A 22,182-nucleotide genomic window follows, 5' to 3' on the forward strand; every position below is an offset into this window, starting at 1 on the left:
CTAGAAGAAACCCATTGAGACTCCATTCAACAATACAGAGAACTTTGCCGAATATATGCACCAATGGATTCAGGCCCTCCATCGCTCCCCAAAACCACATCTCCTAAGTAAATGAAGGAGAAAATCCTAGTTGACATGGTCATACGTCTTTTCCATGTCGAGTTTGCATATGATCCCTGTTTTCCCAGCTTTCAGTCGACTATCAAGGCATTCATTAGCAATTAACACCGCATCCAGAATCTGTCTTCCTTTAATGAAAGCATTTTGAGGTTGCATAACAATCTTTTCCATCACCTCACTCAATCTGTTGGCAAGTACCTTGGAAATTATCTTATACACCCCATTCACTAGACTAATAGGCCGAAACTCCTTAATCTCCGTCGCCCCCACCTTCTTGGGAATGAAAGCGAGGAACATGGTATTAAGACTTCTTTCAAACCTTCCAGCCCTGAAAAACTCCTGAAAGACCTTCATTAGGTCTTCCTTAATAACTTTCTAACAGTTTTGAAAGAAACCCATAGAGAAGCCATCCGGTCCTTGTGCCTTGTCCCTAGCCATTTTCCTTACAACTTCGTGAACCTCTCTCTCCTCAAAGTCCCTTTCTAAGCGTGAGACATCACTCAAACCGTGGTGTTAAAATCCAACCCATTCAGTGGGGGCCGCCATCCCACCTGCTCCTCTAGTAAGTTCTCATATAATTCGACAACATGATTGGGGATTACCTGCTCTTCTCTGCACTCCACACCATCCACCTTCAACATCTCAGTATTATTATTTCTCCTGTGTGAGTTTGCAATTTTGTGGAAGAAACTCGTGTTGCGATCCCTTTCCCTCAACCATAATGCCCTTGATTTTTGATGCCAAGACATCTCTTCTAGTAGAATCAACCTTTCAACTTCTGCAAATAGCTCAACCTTCCTCTCTTGTTCTGCTTGACTGAGTTGTTGTACCTCTTGAAGTCTCTCGATCTCCTGAATTTCTAACAACTTTATTTTGTTTTTTCCCCTACATTGCCGAACGACTCCAAGTTCCATACTTTTAGATCTCTTTTGAGAGCTTTTAGTTTTGCCGCAAAAATGAAACTAGGAGTAACTTGGAACTGATAAGAAGACCACCACTGATTAATCCTATCCACAAACCCTTCTGATTTTAGCCACATATTCTCAAATTTAAACAGCTGACGAATGCCTCCACAATCAAGCAAAATTGGCCAATGATCCAAACCAATACGGGGCAAACGCTTTTACTAGACCTCCGGGAATTGGCTTTCCCATTCTGGTGAAATTAGGAACCGGTCCAATCAAGACCATGACTGATTATTAGACCAAGTAGCGGTATCACTGGCTAAAGGCAAATCCACCCAGTTCAAGTCAAAGATACACTCCGAGAACGCCTCCATTGCTGGCCGTAATCTTCTACTCCCCGAAGTTTCACTAGAGAATTTCACAACATTGAAGTCTCCCCCTATACACCAAGGGAGTTCCCACCAGTTTTGAATCCCAGCAAGTTCATCCCATAACAAGCTTCTGTCCATGTCTAAGTTGGCGCCATAAACACCTACAAAAGCCCACAGAAAATTATCGGCGACACTCTTAAACGAGCTTGCCACCGTGTAATTTCCAATAAAATCCTTCACCCTTTCCACTATGCGTCTATCCCACAACACCACAATCCCTCCCGTAGGGCTGAGCAACCGGGTACCGGACCGGGTATCTGGGTATACCCGGAACCCGGATTCCAAATCCGGGCCGGAATCCGGCCCGGATACACCCGGGTTATGACTTGGGCTGGAACCCAGATTGATCCGGGTTTTTACAACCCGAAAATCCGGGTTCCGGCCACTACCCGGTTTTTTTTTTTTATTTTTATTTTTTTTAAGCCTATATTATTAAACTTTTTTCAGGAAAAAAAATATTGTGGCACTCTTTTTATTACAAATTTAGATTCTCCATTATATTGAAAGGGAAATCCAATTCTGTGAAGTTGACCCTAAGACACCACTCGAGTATATTGCCAATCAGGCACACCAGCTTTTAATTCATACGCTTATTGATGGGTATTGGAATATTGATGAGTCTAAGCCATACACTTCGATGATCAGGATTCATGCATATGATATTATTGAAGAAATCTGGCCATATATATATATATTAAATTGAGCTGTGTTGAGGGGGGGAAAGGGGGGAAGTTCTAGCTCATGTGTCTTTCGGGGAAATGGAGAGATATAACTAATATATATATTAATACAGTTTCTTTCTTAAGCATTAAAAGGAAATGGAGAGACAAAAAAGAAGAAGGAAGAAGATCTTGGGGCATTTGACTTGTATTGTATAGTCTGAGGGGGCCCTACAAACAGATAAATAACAGTGAACTTTAGGGCTGAAAACCGACCGGCCGGTTTCGGTTTTAGGCCTAAACCGAAACCGACCGGTTCTTAAAAAAACAATACATCAACCGGCCGAAACCGACCGTGCTGGAAGAAGGAAACCGGCCGGTTCCTTTGCCGGCCGGTTCCGGTCGGTTCCCCCTGTTTGGGCCGTGGGTTTTGGGCCCGGTTTGAGGCACTGTTTTGGCCCTTTTATCCAATATGTTTGGATTTTTTTTTTTGTTATATATATATATTTTTCCTGAATTCATCATCCAACATCTTTTTAATTTTTTGTTGTTAACTAATAATTCATCATTTATCATAATTATTTATTATAAATAAATAAAAATAATAAATAACCAAAGCATTCATCATATTAACTAACTAATTACTATATTACTTACTACATAATTAAAAATAAATAAAAACAACTTCACTAGATATTTAGTATTACATATTACAAATTTGAAAAACAAACCAAATTGTCTTAAGCATAGCAAAAATACAAGCACAACAAATAATATAAATAAATGAAAAATATTGCTTCAAGTCTTCAATCTTCAATCGTCAATACTTGTCACGTTCGATTGTGCGGTCAACTCTATAAGAATAAATAAGAATAAAATATCAAATGTTAGTGAATTCATATTATGAAAAATATGCAAAATTAAATTACAATGAAAATTTGAAAACATTACCCGATTCTACTACAAAGCTCTCGACATTATCCATAGCCTCTCGGATATCAATGTGTGTTGCCGGATGCCTTAACCAATTTTGAGTGCAAATAAGTGCCTCAACAGTTCTCGGAGCCAACGAACTCCGAAAAGGATCAAGCACACGACCTCCTGTGCTAAATGCTGACTCGGATGCAACTGTGGAAACAGGCATGGCTAATAAGTCTCGTGCAATCCTCGCAAGTATAGGATAGTTAGCCTCATTTATTTTCCACCAAGTCAACAAGTCAAATGATTCGCTGAGTGCCTCACAAGCATTTGATAAATATCGATCCACTTCAGTTTTGGTAATACCTGCTCCCATGGTGGAAGATGCCCTATACCACTCCTTGAACCATTTGGTCTCATGTTTGCCATCACTAACATTCATGGATCTAGATATTGGAGGGGGTTGAGAAACTGGAGTACTCGTGGTGGAACCGAATGTAGCATTATACTCTTCATACAAATCTGCTAATACCTGTCTCACATTTGAAACCAACTCCTCAGCACGAAACTCATCATGGATTTTCTTCAAATGAAAAGAAAGAAGTCCTAACTTGCTTCGTGGATCAAGCACAACAGCAATTAACATGAACAAGTTCATCCTATCTAATGACCCCCAATACTTATCATATTTGGTTCTCATGTTTATGGCCATACTCTTCAAACAAGTATTAGTACTCTTACTCAGCATAATCAATTCTGTTTGGAGATCACAAATCTCTAAAAAACTGGTGTTAGCTGTCACATATAAAGATCCAGAAAATCTCGTAGTGGCTTCATAAAACATCTCTAAAAACTTGACAAACACCCGCACTGTCTCCCATTCTGTAGCTTTAGGAGGTCCCATGTGCCCATCATCAAAGTAAGAGAGGAAATTATAATCCTCACTCTCCATCCGCCTGAAAGCCTTCTCAAACTTCTCAGCTGCCTCCAACATCAAATAGGTTGAGTTCCATCGTGTCTGTACATCAAGACACAACATTTTCTTACAATCAATTTTTTCTTTTTCTGCACATCTCTTAAACTTCTCTAATCTTGCTGGGGATGAACGCACATATCTCACTGCATTTCTAACCATTGTAATTGCATCATTGCACTCCTTCAAACCCTCACTCACAATAAGATTCAATATGTGAGCACAACATCTCATGTGCATATACTTACCCCCCAACAAATTCCCTGTCAAAAACTGTTTCAAATAGGAAATTGCAGTATCATTCGAACTTGCATTATCAACAGTTACAGTAAATATTCTATCAATACCCAAATCAAGCAAGCACGACTCAACATATCTTCCAATGGTATCCCCTCGATGATTAGGGATTAAACAAAAGTTAATTATTTTTTTCTGCAATTTCCAATTCTTATCAATGAAATGTGCAGTCAGACACATATAATTCAAATTCTGTACTGATGTCCATGTATCTGTCGTCAAGGAAATCCTCATGCCACCATCTCTAAACACTTTTTTAAGCTTCCCCTTTTCTACTTCATACAACTTCATACAATCTCTTGCAACTGTGACACGACATGGAACATTAAACCGGGGTTCAAGAGACCAAGCAAATTTTCTAAATCCCTGTCCTTCAACAACCCTAAATGGCATTTCATCAACAATTACCATTTCTGCAATAGCCAACCTCGCAATCTCTTCACTAAATTTGTGAGTTACAAGAGTCCTTAATGTACTACCATCACTCTCTCCAATCCCCTCCTCAGGTGATGCCTCACCTGTCAATGTTTTTTGATACCTATCCAAAGGTCCACGTTTATGAGGATTTTTACGACATGAAGGCAAATGATTTTGCATCGTTGAAGTTCCGTTCCTCTTTGAGTGGCAAGCATACATCTTGCCACAATAATTACATTTAGCTTTTGGATCATCTACAGGACAACCATCCACCTTCGTAAAATGATCCCATACAATCGACTTGCCCGTCCCTTTCCGTTTCTTAGGTAATGGACAAGTACTACTAGTAGGGGCACTAAGGGGTTTTGGGACATTGGTCTCTCTCACATCTTCTTCCAAATTAATAGTTGGTTGAGTTTCATTTGTATCAACATCAATAGGAGACGAAGAAGAATCCATCTAAATTATAAAACAAAGTATAAATGTTATACAACATCACAAATTTGAAAATTGGCAAACATAACACAAAATATCCCAGCAGCTAGTTTGCAACATGGCAAACATCACAAGTCTAAGACTCTAATCTAAGTTGTTCACTCATCTTCTCTCAATTTATATAAATAATTAATTTCTTATATATATATACATTACACAACAAATTATATAACAGATTTATATACATTATATATATATAATATATATAACAGATTATAATCATATATAATCATATTATTATATATAACAGATATATATATAACAATTAACATTATAATTATATATATAAAATACGATTAATATATATACATTATATATATAATATATATAACAGATTATAATCATATATAATCATATTATTATATATGACAGATATATATAACAATTAACATTATAATTATATATATAAAATACGATTAATATATATACATTATATATATAATATATATAACAGATTATAATCATATATAATCATATTATTATATATGACAGATATATAACAATTAACATTATAATTATATATATAAAATACGATTAATATATATACATTATATATATAATATATATAACAGATTATAATCATATATAATCATATTATTATATATAACAGATATATATATAACATTATAATTATATATATAAAATATGATTAATATATATACATAATATATATACATTACATATATAATTATATTATTATATATAACAGATATATATATAACATTATAATTATATATATAAAATACGATTAATATATATACATAATATATATACATTACATATATAATTATATAACAGATTAATATATACGATTTATATAAGTAGATGTGCAAACAGATTTATATATACGATTTATATAACAAACAGATATATATATAATATATATAACAGAACAAAAAAATTGAAAAATCACAAGAAAACTTACAGAGGCCGGCTTGCGAGGGAGTAAGAGATGTGCTGCGGCGGTTCACCGGTTCAGCCTGCGGCGGCTTTCAACTGAGACCGGCTTGCGAGGGAGTGAGAGAATCGGAGAGAGAGAGAGAATCGGGGGGGGGGGGGGCGGCAGAAGAGAATAGGGAGAGGGAAGAGGGGAAAGGGGGAACGGGAAGGGTAATAACCCTAACCCGTTCCCAACCAAACGACGCCGTTTGGTTGAGACCAAACGGCGTCGTCCAACTTAAATTTTTTTTCTTACTGACTTAAATAAAACGACGCCATTTCATATGAAACGGCGCCGTTTTTTGTATAAGATATATATATATATATATTCGGTCGGTCGGTTTACCGGTTTCCTGTGTGGTCGAACTGGAACCGAACCGACCGACCTCGGTTCCTATTTTTTTCTACCGCCGGCCTACCGGTTCTTCGCCGGTTCATTCCGGTTCCGGTCGGTTGCCGTCGGTGGAGGTCGGTTGGCCGGTTTCTTGTACACCCCTAGTGAACTTGATCAAAAAATGATACTTTGAAATATTAATGAATAAACCATTACGGAAGTGGATTTCAAGTTTACATACTTCAAAAAATAATTGTGGTTTACAGCAGAGAGTCAATCTGGACAGCACTCAACTCGTTCCCCCCTGCCAAGATCCTTGAAGTAATCCTTGTATCGTGTAATATCTGCTGTGGCAGACATCAAGACCAACCTGTAAAATTTTAGTTAGATCCTCTTATAACCTTAGCCCCAACTCTTCCAATCAAAACTATGCATTTACAAAAAGAATAGATATCCACCATTCCTTAGAAGTTTAAAAGATATAGTCAAGCAAACAACTGGATAATGAAGTAGAACAAACTCAATAAGGGCATTTAAATTAATTTGGTTAAAAAAATTCAGTACATGAATTCCACCAAGTACAACATTAGAAAGAAACTGTCAACCTGAGGTCATTGTTTTTTATCAGAGGATCATGTTCTAAGGCTGTCGATCTGCTATATATATATATCATCAGGTCTGCAAAAACCTCAAACAACATTAGCTTTGTGGAAGGAAGCAAAAAAAGGAGTCTAAAGAGATCATACAGATGACTATAATCTCTGGCATATATGCACTAATTGACATGAATTTCAAAGGTATTACCCGTGAAAGATACCAAAATCAATCCTTGAATTTTTCATATATTGCCAAAAAAGCACCATTATATGAAAAACAAAACCCATCAACCAAGTTGTCAACTTGGGGCAGGCCGGGGAATTATGAGATAGAAGGAAATAGAGAATGGTAAAAGGTGAGTGGGCTCAGTTTCAGAGTAGAAACCGTGTTCCAATGAAGATTTAAAGAGCATGCATCAAGGGGCTCTGCCTCATATAATATTCCACATTCCACAAAACCTCAGTTCAATACAATGCACACCCAAATCAGAAACCCAAAACACACCCAAAATCAGAAACCCTAAACAAATCACACCCAAATCAGAAACCCAAAACAAATCACACCCACTAACCAAACCACACCATAAACTAAAAAACCGAAATGGAAGAAGAGTTTATCAAAAACTAACCTGATTTGCAGTGTTTCTGAGGATGACCAGATGAAAGTGACGACAGGATGACGGTGACGACGGGATGAGTGGTTCGTTGAGAGAGAGAGAGAGAGAGAGAGAGAGAGAGAGAGAGAGAGAGATTTGGGGGGGGGGGATCGGGATGCCGGGGGGTATATAACCCAGTGCCAAAACGGCGTTGTTTTGGCACTGGGTTTGGGTTTTTAAAAAACCCGGGTACACCCGGGTTTTAGAAACCGGGTACCGGCCCGGATGTTTTCCGGCCTGGTTATCCGGGTTCCGGACCGGGCCAGAAAAAAATCCGGCCCGGTTGCCCAACCCTACCCTCCCGAAGCCCCATTAGAAGCCAAGTAAGCCCAATCTACATGGACCCCGCTCCATAAACTTCGCATAATTCCCCTATCAATAAATTTCAATTTAGTTTCTTGCAAACATACGATATCCACCTTCCATTCCCAAACCATGTTTCTAATTCGCAAGCGCTTATCAACATCATTAAGCCCAAGGACGTTCCACGACACAATCATAGGTTTCATGGAGGAAAGGCCTGCCCCTTCACTTTTACCCTTCCCCTGCTAGCACTTCCCTTCATATTCATCAACCAAGTCAGTCTTTTGAGTTCCCGGTACTTCTTCGATTCTCCCTTATTTTTTTGTTTGTGCCCCGCTTCAATTGCTGTGAATAGGGCCATGAATTGCTCCTCATATCCGTCACATTCAATGTCCACAAATTTCTTGATTTCTTTCACCTTGTGAAAACCCAATCCGAAACATTAGGTTGAGGTGGAAAACAGAAATTCAACGGGGTGGATTCCTCTAGCCCACTTAACTGATTTTCGTGAAAGTCACCTTCCAGAGATATGTCATCCAAACCCATCTGTCCACCACCTTTAGGGAGAACAAAATCCCCGTCCACTGAAAGCTTAAGTCGTCGGGCCCCTCCCCCTCCTCTCCCTCCACCTCAAAATCGCTAATTGAATGGACAGAGAGGTCCAATCCACCCACAACCTTGTCTCTTGCACAAATCGGTGTCGTCTGACCTCCACATAGCGGGAAGAAGCCATCCAAACTCGCCGATGTTGACACACCTTGTTTCGGCAATGGGTATTGTACACCCATGGCTGCCGGCAAATTACCAGAGTCTCCCACTGCCACCGTCGGCGACGTCTGTGGACTCGCTGCTGCCAAGTTTGTCAACGGCGAGCATGGCACGAACTCGGGAGCTATCAAAGCTCCGTTGCTGAATATCGGGTCGTTTAGCTGGGTCAACGGGCTCTTGGATAAGCCGGCCAACTTACTCAAAAGCAATGTTGGTTGGGATAGCCCAAGCACAGATCCCAGGCCTCCATTCAAAAAGGCTACAGAGCCTGCGTTGGGCCGGGTCTTATCCACGTACAAAGCCCTTTCTGGTTCATTTGGAGAGCATACGGTTTGAGGCTGGGTCCCACACTTCATAACCCCTTGTGGCCCATGATCACGAAGCCTGGAGCCCAGAATCCTTTCTCCATTTTCATTCTCCCCTCTCCCACTTATTTCCTTTCTCTGCTTGGCATAAATTCGTAGCTCCTCCATCTCCTTCTGCACTTTCCTCAGTTGTCCCTGCAACTCCAGTAGGCGCCTGCTACTCACCCACTCCTGCCCAACCTTAGGCCTGCCATAACCTGACCCCTATACAGGTTGAGGGGCTTGAAGCACCACCCCATCACGGCCATCTACGCCTAGTTTTTTGTCGTCGTGACTTGGTCTCGCTGCCATGAGGGCCTCTGCGTATGAAAGATTGGAAGGTTTCACTGCCCTTCTATTCGCCTAAGCCCTTGCGACTTTGCCTACCTGCTCCCTAGTCTAGGTCATCTCCGCAGCAAGCTCCTTTAGGCTTCTCTGTCCCCAGCCACCTGTACCTTCAGGAAAACAGAGTAGACACCTTCTTCCCTCACGTCCATACTTTGCAATCGACAAGTAGCGCCCACGATGGTTCGCACAACGTTGGGCAACAAAACTTCTATAACCCTCCGTTACCACCGAATACACCTTCCTCCCCCCTCTCAAGCACTCCTCCAACACACTCACGAACTACAACACTGTGTTGCGACACACCAACACCTTGTACTTTTCCTTCCAACCCTATTCAGAAACACGGATGTTAACTCCCTCTCTCACAAGCACAATCTAGCTCTCTAGATAGAGCCATTTGTTCCACCATAGTAACTGCGCCCTCCCCAAGAAAAACCTCTCTGGAAATTTTTTCTATCTTGCCTTGCTCAACATCACCCAAGCTAATCCCATCCTAGCAAATAATTCATTACATAAGATCATGGCAATCTCATAGTGAAGTAGTAGATGATAAACAAACTCTCCACTCTTTTTGCACATGCAACACCAATCCATGGCAATAATTCAGCTTTTCATTGTCTATTGTGAGGATTTGCCCCAAGGAAGCCATCCATACAAGAAGATTGCTTTTAAGGGATCCTTTGTCTTTGTCTTCCAAAGATTATTCCACGAGAATGGACTTGCATCAAGTGTACTAAGGGATTGGTTGAATTAGCAGACAGTGAGCTTCTCTTTCTTAGAGGGGTGCCAAGAAATCTTCTCTTCATCTCCCCCCTCATTCGAGTAGAGTGCACAAGATTATAGAACTCAGAAAAGGATCAAATTTCTAATCTTGAGCATATCTAAAGTATGTAACATGCCATCGGATAATTCTAAAAGGTTCGCAATTGAGGCTTCTTGCATTCTCGCAATATTGAAGGTTTCCAGGTAAGCTTCCTTGAATGCCTTATCACCACACCGTGTATCATGGCAGAATTTAATTCTTGACCCATCACCCACCTCAAAGTGGGTAAATTGAAAAAGGTATCCCATCCTCTTCTTATGTGCTTCCAAAGACCCACCCCATGTGGCCTACACACCTCATTTGAACACCATCCCCCCCTGCTCCACCATGCATTAATTCTATGGCGGTTCTCCACAAACCCTCCTGTTCTTGTTGATCTTCTCCATAGCCATTTCCCCAATAAAATCCTTTTAAAAAAATCTACAGATTTTGGATGTCCAGTCCATCTTATGAAATCGGGGACCATTTTACCATATGAAATTTAACTCATCATCTATCGCCCCATATGAAATGCTGCTGAAGTTTATCTGTGCGATGGACCACTATAGCGGGAAGTGGAAATGGAGATAAGAAATGTGTAACCAAGTTCTTTTATGTAACCCTGCCACCTTTAAATAAATTTATCCTCTTCCAACTAGCCAATTTCCATTCCATTTTTTTTTTCAAACACATCATCCCAAATAGATTTTATTTTGAAAGGAGCACCCAAAGGGAGGCCGAGATATTTCACAAGGAAGATATCTTGCATCCCAGGATGGAAGCCATTCTCTCCATGCTAGGAACATACCCTATCGAAAATACTTCTGACTTGGCTAGGTTCACCTTCGATCCAGAAACAGCTTCAAAGCAAAGGAGGGCGATTTAGATAAGAATTCACCCTCCACAACACCTACGATCATCTTGCTGAAAGCTTCCATTACAAAAACTAATAAGAATGAGGTTAAATGATTACCTTATCTCTAGCCAAGGGAGCATTTAATAAAGCCCATTGGTGTGCCATTCACCAGCATAGAGAAGCATGCAGTAGGGATACAATGTTGGATCCATGACCTCCATTTCATGCCTAAACCACATCTCTTGAGCATTTGAAACAAAAACTGTAGGTCTTATCCTTGTCTAGCTTGCAAAGAAGCTCTGGCTCACTCGACTTAAACCTACTATCCAAGCATTCATTGGCAATAAGCACCTAGTCTTTGGACCATTTCCCTATTCTTTTGGATTGTGGAGGCATTTACGGAAGTCATAGATATTTTTTAAGTTTGAAAATATGTGGTTGTTGGCTGATGGTTTCAAAGATATGGTGAAGTTACGGTGGACTTTCTATTAATTGTGTGGTATCCCTAGTTTTAGATTGGCGGGTAAGTTAAATGCTTTGAAAAGGGATTTGAAGGAAGGGAACGAACAAGTCTTTGGGAATGTGGATAGACATATGGAGTCTCTTATTGAGGAATTGCAGGGATTGGAGAGTCGGGTAGAGGGTAGTGTTCTTTCTGAGGATGAGATTTTGAGGAGAAGGTTTATTGGGTCTGAATTAGAGAAGGTGATGCTGATGGAGGAGATGTTGTGGAGGTAGAAATCAAGCGTCCTATGGTTAAAAGAAGGGCATAAATGTACTAAGTTTTGTCACAAGGTGGCAAACTCTCATTGGAGAAACAATGCTATCGAAATGATTGAGGTTAATGGTGCTGTTTTTTTTTATCAGTCTGACACTAAGGAGCACATTTGTCTTTTCTATGAAAATATTCTTAAGGAGCAGCATGATTGGAGGCCAAAATTGGATGGGTTAGAGTTTGATACTATTGATCCTTTGAGCGCTTAATGGCTAGAGTGACCTTTTGATGAGATTGAAGTTCTTACTGTGGTAAGAGGGATGGTCAGAGATAAGGCTCTTGGTCCAGATGATTTTACGATGGCTTTCTTTCAAGATTGTTGGGACATTGTGAGGGAGGATGTGATGGAAGTGTTTCATGAATTATTCTCTTTTGGTAAGTTTGAAAAGAGTTTAAATGCTACTTTTATTGCATTTATCCCAAAGAGAACATGAGCTTTTAATGTGAAGGATTTTCACCCTATTAGTCTTGTTAATGGGGTCTATAAAATTATTTTTAAAGTGTTGGCCAATCAATTAGGTAAAGTCATGGTGATGATCATTTCGGCATTGCAGAATGCGTTTGTTTGAGGGAGGCAGATTTTGGATTTTGTATTAATTGCAAATGAATGTCTAGATAGTAGAATAACATCAGGTGAGCCAGGTATTTTAGGTAAGCTTGACATGGAGAAGAAGGCTTATGACCATATCAATTGGAATTTTCTGTTTTATCTTTCAGGGAAATGTGGTTTTGGGGGGAGGTGATGTGGTTGGATCAAACATTGTGTTTCGATTGCTCATTTTTCAGTTTTAGTGAATGGCTCTCTTGAGGGGTTTTTTCACAATTCTTGTGGGTTGAGACAAGGGAATTTGTTGTGTCCTTTTCTTTTTGTCACTGTGATGGATGCTTTTAGTCGTATGTTGGGGCCTATGGTTGGCAATGGTTTGTTGTTAGGTTTCATGGTGGGAAGGCCTCAAGAAGGCTTGGTTACGGTTTCTTATCTTTTGCTTGCAGATGATACTTTGCTGTTTTGTGATGTTAACCCAGGCCATGTGCAAACTTTGCGAGCACTTCTACTTTACTTTGAGGCTATATCGGGCCTTAAGGTAAAGCTGGGAAAGTCTGAGATGGTATAGGTGGGCCAGGTGAGAAATATGAGTAGGTTGGCAAGTATTTTGGATTGTTAGGTTTCTTCTTTGCCGGTTAGCTACCTTGGGCTTCTTGTTAGGGATCTCGGTCTAGTCCCTAAACACTATGTTCCTCTTGCCTTGGTTCTCTTTGTGATGACCGAAAATGCTAGCCCTCTTGCTTGGGATTGATCAAATCATGGCAATGATGGGTCCCTATGTTAACGGAGGTTTGGGTGTTTAGTGATGGAATTGTGTATGATGGTGATGAAAAGGGTGATCTAAGGGATGACCTCAAAGACTTGAGTGAGAGGCATGGCTAAGATGAGTGTTCTTGGAGTTGGCGCCACTTGTGGTGTAACTAGGGTTTGGATGATGCTTGAGGCTAGCACTTGGATGGAAGAGTGTTTCCTAAATTGTAGGAAACAATTGAGGAGATGACGGGTTTCGGCTATGGCAAGATGAGGATGATTTGATTGGATGAATGAGTAATTCTAGGATGATTCCGAGAATTAAGGGATTAAAGATGGTAAGTATGACCAATTACCAAAGATTGAAGGATATGGATATGGAAGGAATAAAGTTTAGAATCCTTATGGAAAGTGGAGAATTTGGCTAGGGCATGTGGAGAATGGAAGATGGCTTGGCTTATAGTGATCCGAATGTGGAAGGTAGTGTTTGGCAATATGGTGGGCGTGTATGATGTTTGGGAGATGGGATTATGCAAGAAAATATATGAAGACCATGGAAAATTGATGAACACGCATGAACAAGAACACAATGAAACTCAACTCAACATCAATTCACGAATTGCACAATGTTGAAAGGAAACATCTCATATATTGGATAAAATGAATCACACATATTTACATATTTCAAGGTAGTGATCCTCTCCTTGGGGTTCACGGATTGCACCCAAGTAGCCCAAGTGCATAAGCACCGAAAATAAGAACAAGAACAAAGTAGTTGTCCTCTAAGGAAATTGCCAAAAAAAAGATGTAAAAGAAATGACTAAGGGTCCTATTTATAGAGATTACAAAGTGGAAACTCCCAAAAGGTCCATTAGAAAATAATTAAATAAAAAATAAATGAAAGCAATAAAATAATCTTGCAAGGGCCATGGTGGCCCGTAGCATGCAAGGCCCATGGATGGGCCTAGTGTGAATCATGTTCCACGGCTGGGCTGGTCTGGCTCATGGTTGCTGGTGGGCATGGCATGGTGCCATGCATGGCCTGTTGATGGGTATGGCATGGTGTCATGTGTTGGCCTGCTAGTGGGCACGACATGGTGTCGTGTGCTGATGCTGCATGACCCAGGTGGGTGGCCTGGGCGTTGGTACTACAAGGCATGGGTTGAAGCTATGCTCTAGATGGCATGCCACTAGCCTCGCTGCCAAGTGTCAAGGACTTGTCAAGGGCAGTGTCGATGCATGGCCCAGGGCCACTTTCCTTGGGGTTTTGACACTTCCTTTGGAGTCTACTTTCAAGGCCTGCACTGTTTGGGATGGGGTGTTGGAGAAGATAGAGAGGAGGTTGGCGGGTTGGAAGAACGTGTATTTGTCGAAAGGTGGTAAAACCACCCTTATCAAAAGTACGTTGTCTAACATTCCTACATATTTTTTGTCTCTATTTCCCATTCCAAATGGTGTGGCATATCGGTTGGAGAAATTATTTTGAGACTTTTTGTGGGGAGGTATGGGGGAGGAAGGTAAGTTTCATTTGGTATGTCGGAATAAGATTTGTACTCCCTTGTCATGTAGTGGGTTGGGGTTTCAAAAGTTGAGTATCTGTAATAAAGCATTACTAGGGAAGTGGTTGTGGAGGTATCATCAGGAGTGTGGTTCTTTGTGGAGAGATGTGATTGATTCTAAATATGGGAGTGCTTGGGGGTGTGGAGTTCCAAGGAGGTACGAGGTACTTATGGTGTGGGGGTGTGGAACAATATTAGGAGAGGTTGGGATGCTTTTGTAAAACATGTCATCTTTGTGGTTGGGGACGGCTCTAGAATTTGTTTTTGGCATGATCCATGGTATGGTGGTAGGGCTCTTTGTGCTGTTTTTCCAGATCTTTTTCATATTTCTCAAAATCCTGATGCTTCTGTGGCTGAGTTTGTGGATTGATCCAGTGGATCTCTGCAGTGGAATGTTCTATTTTCTAGAACTGTGAATGATTGGGAAATGGGGGCTGTTTCCGAATTGTTTGGTTTATTGTATGCTACTCAGCTTGGGAGGGATATGAGGGGTAAGATGGTCTGGCTGCATACTGGTGATAAGAATTTTCAGTTCGTTCTTGGTATAAGACGCTGTCCAGGCCGAATGGGGTTCATTCTTTTCCTAGGAAGAGTATTTGGAAGAGTAAGGTGCCATCAAAGGTCGTGTTCTTTGGCTGGTCTGCTTCTTTGGGGAAGATTTTGATGTTGGATAATCTCAGGAAGTGTGGATTGTGTTTTTTATGCAAGAAATCTGGTGAATCAGTGGATCATCTATTATTACTCTCTGATGTGACCAGGTTGTTATGGAATGAAGTGTTCAATAGGTGTGGTGTGACTTGGGTGATGCCTTGGAGGGTGGTGGACCTTTTTGCTTGCTGGAGAGTTTTAAGGGATAATGTGCAAATTGCCACTGTTTGGAATATGATACCTTTATGCCTTATGTGGTGCATTTGGGTAGAGAGGAATGGTCAATGCTTTGAAGATAAGGAGCGCTTGGTGGATGAACTTGGATGTTTTTTCTTTAATTCCTTATTTCAATGGGCTTCGGCTATTGTATTTAATGGAACTAGTGTCCCATGGTTTTCTTGTTTCTTTTTCTAGTTCCTGACATGTAATAGGTTAAGTTTTTGTATATTTCCTTTGTACTTGGCTTTGCCTTGTTACTTGTCTCAATAAAATTTTTATTCATCACAAAAAAAAAAAAGGTAAAAAATCTGTACCTTTTTTAAAGACATATTGGGGCTTTTATATAATCTTCACCACCACCAGACTCAATGTATTCACCCAGACTTCTGAAAGGATTTTGTTCATCCCACTCACCAAGCTAGTGGTGCGATAATCTTTTATCTCTACCACACCTGGTATTTTTGGAATGACAGAAGGTTGCATTGAGACTTAATTGAAACCTTCCGTTTTCATGGAATTCATGGAAGACCCTATGATATCTCTCATCTTTGAGCACTTCGCAACAATTTGAAAGAAATCCATAGAGAAGCCATCTGGCCTGGAGCTTTGTCGCCTACCGTACTTTATTTTTATTTTTTTGATACTTGAAAAAAAAGTATGGTAGGTGACAAAGCTCCAGGTCAGGTATCCACCTTTTAACACTTTCCGGATCTCCACCTCTTCAAAAGGCCATTAGAGCCACCCTGCTTCTGGTGAATCAAGAGTGTCAAGAGCAAGTCCATCTAAATTCAGTCTCCAAGAAAATTGTTCTAAAAGCAACTTTTCACAGGAGTGAACTATGTGATGCATGATCTTAGGATGATTTGAGGTTGTCACCCCATCCACCATCAGCTTCTCTATGGAATTGTTTCTCTTGTGTGAGTTAGCCATCCAGTGGAAGAACTTGGTGCATTTATCCCCCTCCGTCAACCATAAGGTTCTTGATTTTTGCCTCCAAGATATCTCCTCCAATAAAGAAACCCTTTCAAGTTCCTTGATAGCCAATGGTTGCGAGTTTCCTGCTGTTTCTTGGATTCCAAACCAAGATTAGGAGTTCTTGTGATCTCCCAAGTTGGCAGCAGCATGTGTTGAAGCTTTCCTTAGGGTTTTCCCTGTAAAGTGTAAACTACCAATGGATGAATCCTAATTAGGCAGGATCATTTCCGAGTAAAACTAGGGTTCCTAGTTCATCTAGGAATCTTGGATTTCTCTAGAATCATGTATATTCCTCTTTGAAAAGTGCAAGATAAAGTTAAGGACATTGTTAACAAAACAATATGAAAACAATTTCATAGGCCTGGGGGCCTAGATTTAAAATCTAGCGCTATCCCTAGGGCCTAGGCAAGAGAAAAATAAACATATAGAGGTCTTGTTCAATTTATTTATAGACCTGTAACTTCTTTTCTGTCTTGAACATTGTGGTTTGTCTGTATTGTTCTCGCTCCTGTTTCTCTCGCGTACCATCTTTTATATGGCTTAGGGTACAAGGGGGAGTAAACTCGCTCTTATATTTGCCAAAAGCATTTGTTTCCAACTTATATGATGGACCTTTTGCAGCTTTCAGGGTGCAAAACAATGTGTTGGTGGGTTCAAACTTGTAATCCTTTGCTGATTTAAAAGAATTGGTCTAGCTTTTCTTTTAAACATACAATATCCTTTCCAAAATTATTTTTCTTACCCTTTGAACCATTCATTCGTGGGTCTGAAGGCCCCCCTGCCTTGCTGGGGTTCTATGTCATTAAATAAAAGGGGCATTTGATCTTTGTAAAAGAAAAGCTTATACCTTTCATTTTTTTTATTATCCTTTTTATTTTCATGATTTGTTTTCTGTTCATTGGTGTTTTTTTTTTCTCTTGCTGAGTGTGATGACTTCATTTGCCAAGATGTCAATGTGTGAAAAAATAATACTATAAATGTCTCTCAGTTCTTTGACCAGCACGTGATTATGCTGATGCTTACATTTGTTCCACTTTTTTACATCCCCTAGAAGCCAATGGAATGATTGGAAGTGGGAAGAAGTTCGTTTGTTGATGCACCCCAGATCTGATCGTTTTGCTACCATGGATCTCACAGGTTAGGTGAACACAATCATTATTTTTTTTTTAATTTTTTTTTTAACTTATAAAATTTTATTGTAGTACAGAGTTGGGCATGAATCAACAATTTTGACTGTTCTGAGAATTTTGATTTTTTTTGGGAAGGATGAGAGGAAAAGAGAGAAAAGGAGAGAGAGAGAGAGAAAGAGAAGGGGGGGGGGTGGGGGGGGGGGGGGGGGGGGGGGGGGGAGGGGGGATCGTAGTTCTTGGAGATGGAGATTTGGGATAACTTGCTTCATAATTTAGGAGTGTGCTGTAAAATTTTATTTGTAAATAGAAAGATGGAATTTTCTTTATCCTAATTTATGAATTATTCATCTTTCTCTAGACAACAATTTCCATTTATATGAAGATGCTGCCTGACAACTTTGTGTTGACTAGTTCAACCCTCCCACAAATAGGACAGTGGATTCCCGATACTTTTAGTTGTGGTAATCCTTAATTATTTTTACGATTACAAATTTGGCGTATCTCTCCCTGATTTCCAGTTAGAACATTGATATTTCCCATTCTACTCATTGACAGAGAAAATGACTTTCGAAAATCTTCGAAACCAGCTGCAAATTCTTCAATAATTTGTGCAGTGTCGTTACCATAGAGTAGTTGCTGATCAATTCTGAGGACTCCTTTTTGCGATTGAATTCTAGAGTAGTAGGACTGAGTGAATTTGTATTTTGACCCTGATTCTTGGTTTAGGAACACTAGTGGGTCGGTCTGGCCCTTCTTCAACCGTTGTGGGCATAGCTTTCTCATCTCGGTGACGAAAGATGTGGCCATGCTTGGGTCTGGCTTTCTGGTACCGTTGAAGTTGTAGAGACGATCAATGATGTAGCTACAATGTGTCCTGCCCATTGAGTGTGCTCCTGATAAAGAGAGACAGGTCTTTGAGGATGTGTCTATTTTCTGTGCGGTTAAACCTAATGAACAAACTTGAAACTTGACCAAGAAATATTCATTTTTATTCAGTAGACTCGAAGGGACATAATTAGGAGTTACGAGTTCCGTATGCGTAGGATGATGTAGATGACCATTTTTTTGTTCATCTAAAGAGCAATTTATGGATTTGGAGCAATGATGCAATGCCTTCAGCCGAACCTTCTTAGTCTTTTGCAATTTATGTCAAGTCAGTTGTGGTCAGTCTAAGCATCGTGGTACGTACGTTAGTCATTTTAATGTTGTAGCATATTTATTTATTTACCTAGTAGGGTTCCCAAGTCCAATACATCTAAGCTCTTTGATTTGAAGTATGCGAGTGCTTCTTCCCATGAGATGGACGGTGATGGGAGGTCCACTGATGCAGCAGTTGACGTCAGCCCATCCCGTCGTCCTGTGAGAACAGGATACGATGGGGCTCCTGCCTGTGAATAGATAAAAGAGGAAAAAGAAAACCTGTAATTTAGACACATCTCTGGAAATGACAAAGTCAATCTTTGCTTGTAGTTTAGAGGGTGTCAAAAGACACACCAAATGGACAGCGTCTCTGGTGGCAAGGTTGAGAATGTCGGCACAAGAGACAACTCCTGGACAACGTTCCTCCAGAACAGTCTTGATTTTGTCGATGATTACAAATCCTCCCAGCCCTCTATTCTGTGGTGCTTTCTTCTCCGTGTTTGTCCCATCAAGGAGGATTGATGCATCGCAGCCCTAGTTTAGTTTAGTTTAGTTTAGTTTGCAGTTAGTCAACATAACCATTTTCACAATCTTTTACATAACCATGTTCTCAATGAAGGGTATTTTTGTAAAATAACATATAAAAGTATTCATTTTACAAAAATACGGAATTTAAAATGGTTTTTTAAAGGGTTGTGAAAAGAGTTTTGTGTCTATCTAAATTATAATTTAAAGATAGGGATAAATACTCATAAAAGATGGGGATAAATAATAGGTCTAAAGGGTAAAGTATTTTCTTTTCTGAAGGTTATTCTCAATGGTTTATTCTTGCAAAATATAAGAAAAAGATCTGCCCACTTGGGCTTAGGCATGCTGTATTCTGTTGAAAAGTGTTAGGGAGAAAAAAAACACAAATGGCAAGATTGGCAAAAGAACTTGAAGATGTTCATATGTATATGACTAAAAATCCTGTTGAATCTTGTTGTCTATTTTGTAGCATGGAATAAAAAAACTTAATTACAGTGATATTACAATAAACTGCTAAAATATTATAGCACTCAATAATTTACTATGTGAACAAATAAATGTTATATATGTGACAAAAATTAAATTGCTTGCCTATTAAAAGAAGAGAAGTGATATTCAAAACTTCCTTTTAATTGCCTTCTTTCATTAGAAGATGATGAATAATATTTTTCTTAGGAGAAAATAGAAAGAATAAAAGCAAAAAACAATAGATGGATAGCATATTACAAGAGATGGGCTAAAGAAATTTTAAGCACATACATTGACAAAGCAATCTGAGTAGAGCAGGCGGAGGAGCTTGGGAGTGATGCTTTTATCCTGGTCCCAAAACTTCCTCACTTGGTGCTTAATAAAGACCTCAGCATTAGCACAGGTGTTGTGCACCTTGTAATAATGCCAAACCAGTTTCACCCCCGGTTGAAGCGACGACGCCGCGCCCGCAAACCCTAGACACAGACTTAGTGCAACAGCTAATAAAAGGGGGAAAAACACGAAAGTTTCCTTTCTCATTTTCTGATCTCCTTCTATGGAATTCTCCGAGTGTAATATTGAATTGCTGGTACCCGTGGTATTTGAGCTCTGTTGCTTTAGGTTTATATAGAGTAGAATTTAGGGTTCGTTCACTTCACACGCATAGGTGGCCAACAATGCCGAGTTGGATCGATTCAATTTATAAAAGATGATATTTATTTAATAATGTGGGTTTAAAATAATTTGGTCAATTTTTATTTTTATTTTTATTTTTGGGGTTTTGAACCTTGAAGTCCAATGCTATTGTTACGGCACCGTGTGAGACATGCATTAAGCTGTTCACATGGATATATATATATATATACCTGCAAACTGCTTCAAAATTCTTCGACGTCCTGTGAGTGAGCAAAAACGTTGTATCCAAGCAACGTGCATGCATGTGATCATATGTACCTTGGATCTGGGGCTTTCATTTTCAATGCAGAAAAATTATATATTTTGCGATTAAATTTTATTTTATTTTATCTATCCAAAGCGTGGTGGCATTTGGGGTACTCTTTAACCAAAGTTTGGGTCATTGTAAGTAGTTCCTCCACCAGCTAATAAATAATATCATGGGATTTTGTTTGGACGGTGCATGCCGAGATTTTTTTTTATTTATTATTTTCCTATTTTTTATTTTCTAATTTCTTGAAAAGATCAGAGAAATTATTCTATATTTGTGATATATATATATATATATATATATATATATATATATATATATATTTATCAATTGGGATGCCAAGTATCATTTCTCTTATTTTCTTTTTGAGAAATACTTTAATCACAAATTAATTATATAAAAATGAATCCACAAAGTGATATGGTTTGATTAAGTACTTTAGATTGATAAAGTTACTTTTATCATAAAGTAGATTTAACAGATGACATGAAGTTATGTCGGATTATAAAGTACTTTTATCATAAAATAGATTTAACAGATTACATGAAGTCATGTCAGTTTGTGGATTTATTTTTATATAATCTATTTGTATATGTATCACTTTTCTTTCTTTTTAGTAATGCTACGATAAATCTTAAGTGTGCAAGTATTGTGTAGATTCTTTATAAAAAAAAAAGTGGATTTTACTAGGAAAAAATGATTTATTACATTTTTTTTTAATAGTGAGATCCACTTTCTTTTCTTTTTTTCCTTAAATTTTCATTACAATATAATAGATCACATGAAGTTACGTTGCATTGTAAAATTACTTTTATCATAAAATAGATCGAACAGATCACATAAAGCTATGCTAGTTGATAGGCTTACTTCTGTATAATCTATTTGTATATGTAGCACTTCTCTTTCTTTTTAGTAATGCTATGATGAATCTTGAGTGTGCAAGTCTGTGTAGATCCTTTGTAAAAAAATGGACTTCACTAGGAAAAAGTCATTTCTTACTTCTTTTTTTTTAATAGTGAGATTCCCTTTTTAAAAAAAAATGAGTATTGCATGCATAAGACTTATATACTGGAGACTTATACAAATCATTATTTTCTTTTAATTTACATTATAATACAGTATATCATATAAAGTTACATTAGATTATAAAGTTACTTTTATCATAAAGTAGATCTAATGGATTACATGAAATCATGCCAATTTATGAATTTATTTTTGTATAATCCATTTGTATATATATGTAACACTTCTCTTTCTTTTTAGTAATGCTATGATAAATCTTAAGTTTGAAACTCTTGTGTAGATCCTTTATAAAAAAATGTGGGACTTCACTAGG

General features: G+C 38.9%; 2 protein-coding genes across 7 annotated transcripts in view; one reads left to right on the top strand and one right to left on the bottom strand.

The window, feature by feature from the left end:
- The window catches only part of LOC122313573 (small G protein signaling modulator 1-like), a 42,438-nt gene that overhangs the window by 15,945 nt on the left and 4,311 nt on the right, over positions 1-22,182 (top strand). The window contains exons 12-13 of one of the 6 annotated variants that reach the window (XM_043128688.1): positions 17,686-17,771; positions 18,491-18,869. The gene's annotated coding sequence lies outside the window, so the exon portion shown is untranslated. Of the gene's footprint in view, positions 1-17,685; positions 17,960-18,122; positions 18,252-18,490; positions 18,870-22,182 lie in introns of those variants that run through there. The other 5 variants (XM_043128716.1, XM_043128696.1, XM_043128705.1 and 2 more) reach the window with 5 other exon arrangements.
- LOC122313602 (probable peroxidase 61) lies at positions 17,973-20,501 on the bottom strand. The gene is made up of 4 exons (XM_043128751.1): positions 20,192-20,501; positions 19,259-19,438; positions 18,993-19,152; positions 17,973-18,657 (listed from the first exon to the last, which is right to left on the bottom strand). The coding sequence occupies exons 1-4, from the start codon at positions 20,438-20,440 to the stop codon at positions 18,233-18,235; spliced, it is 1,014 nt and encodes a 337-aa protein (XP_042984685.1). The 5' UTR covers positions 20,441-20,501; the 3' UTR covers positions 17,973-18,232.

Source organism: Carya illinoinensis, chromosome 1, assembly GCF_018687715.1.
Source record: "Carya illinoinensis cultivar Pawnee chromosome 1, C.illinoinensisPawnee_v1, whole genome shotgun sequence".
NCBI lineage: Eukaryota > Viridiplantae > Streptophyta > Magnoliopsida > Fagales > Juglandaceae > Carya > Carya illinoinensis.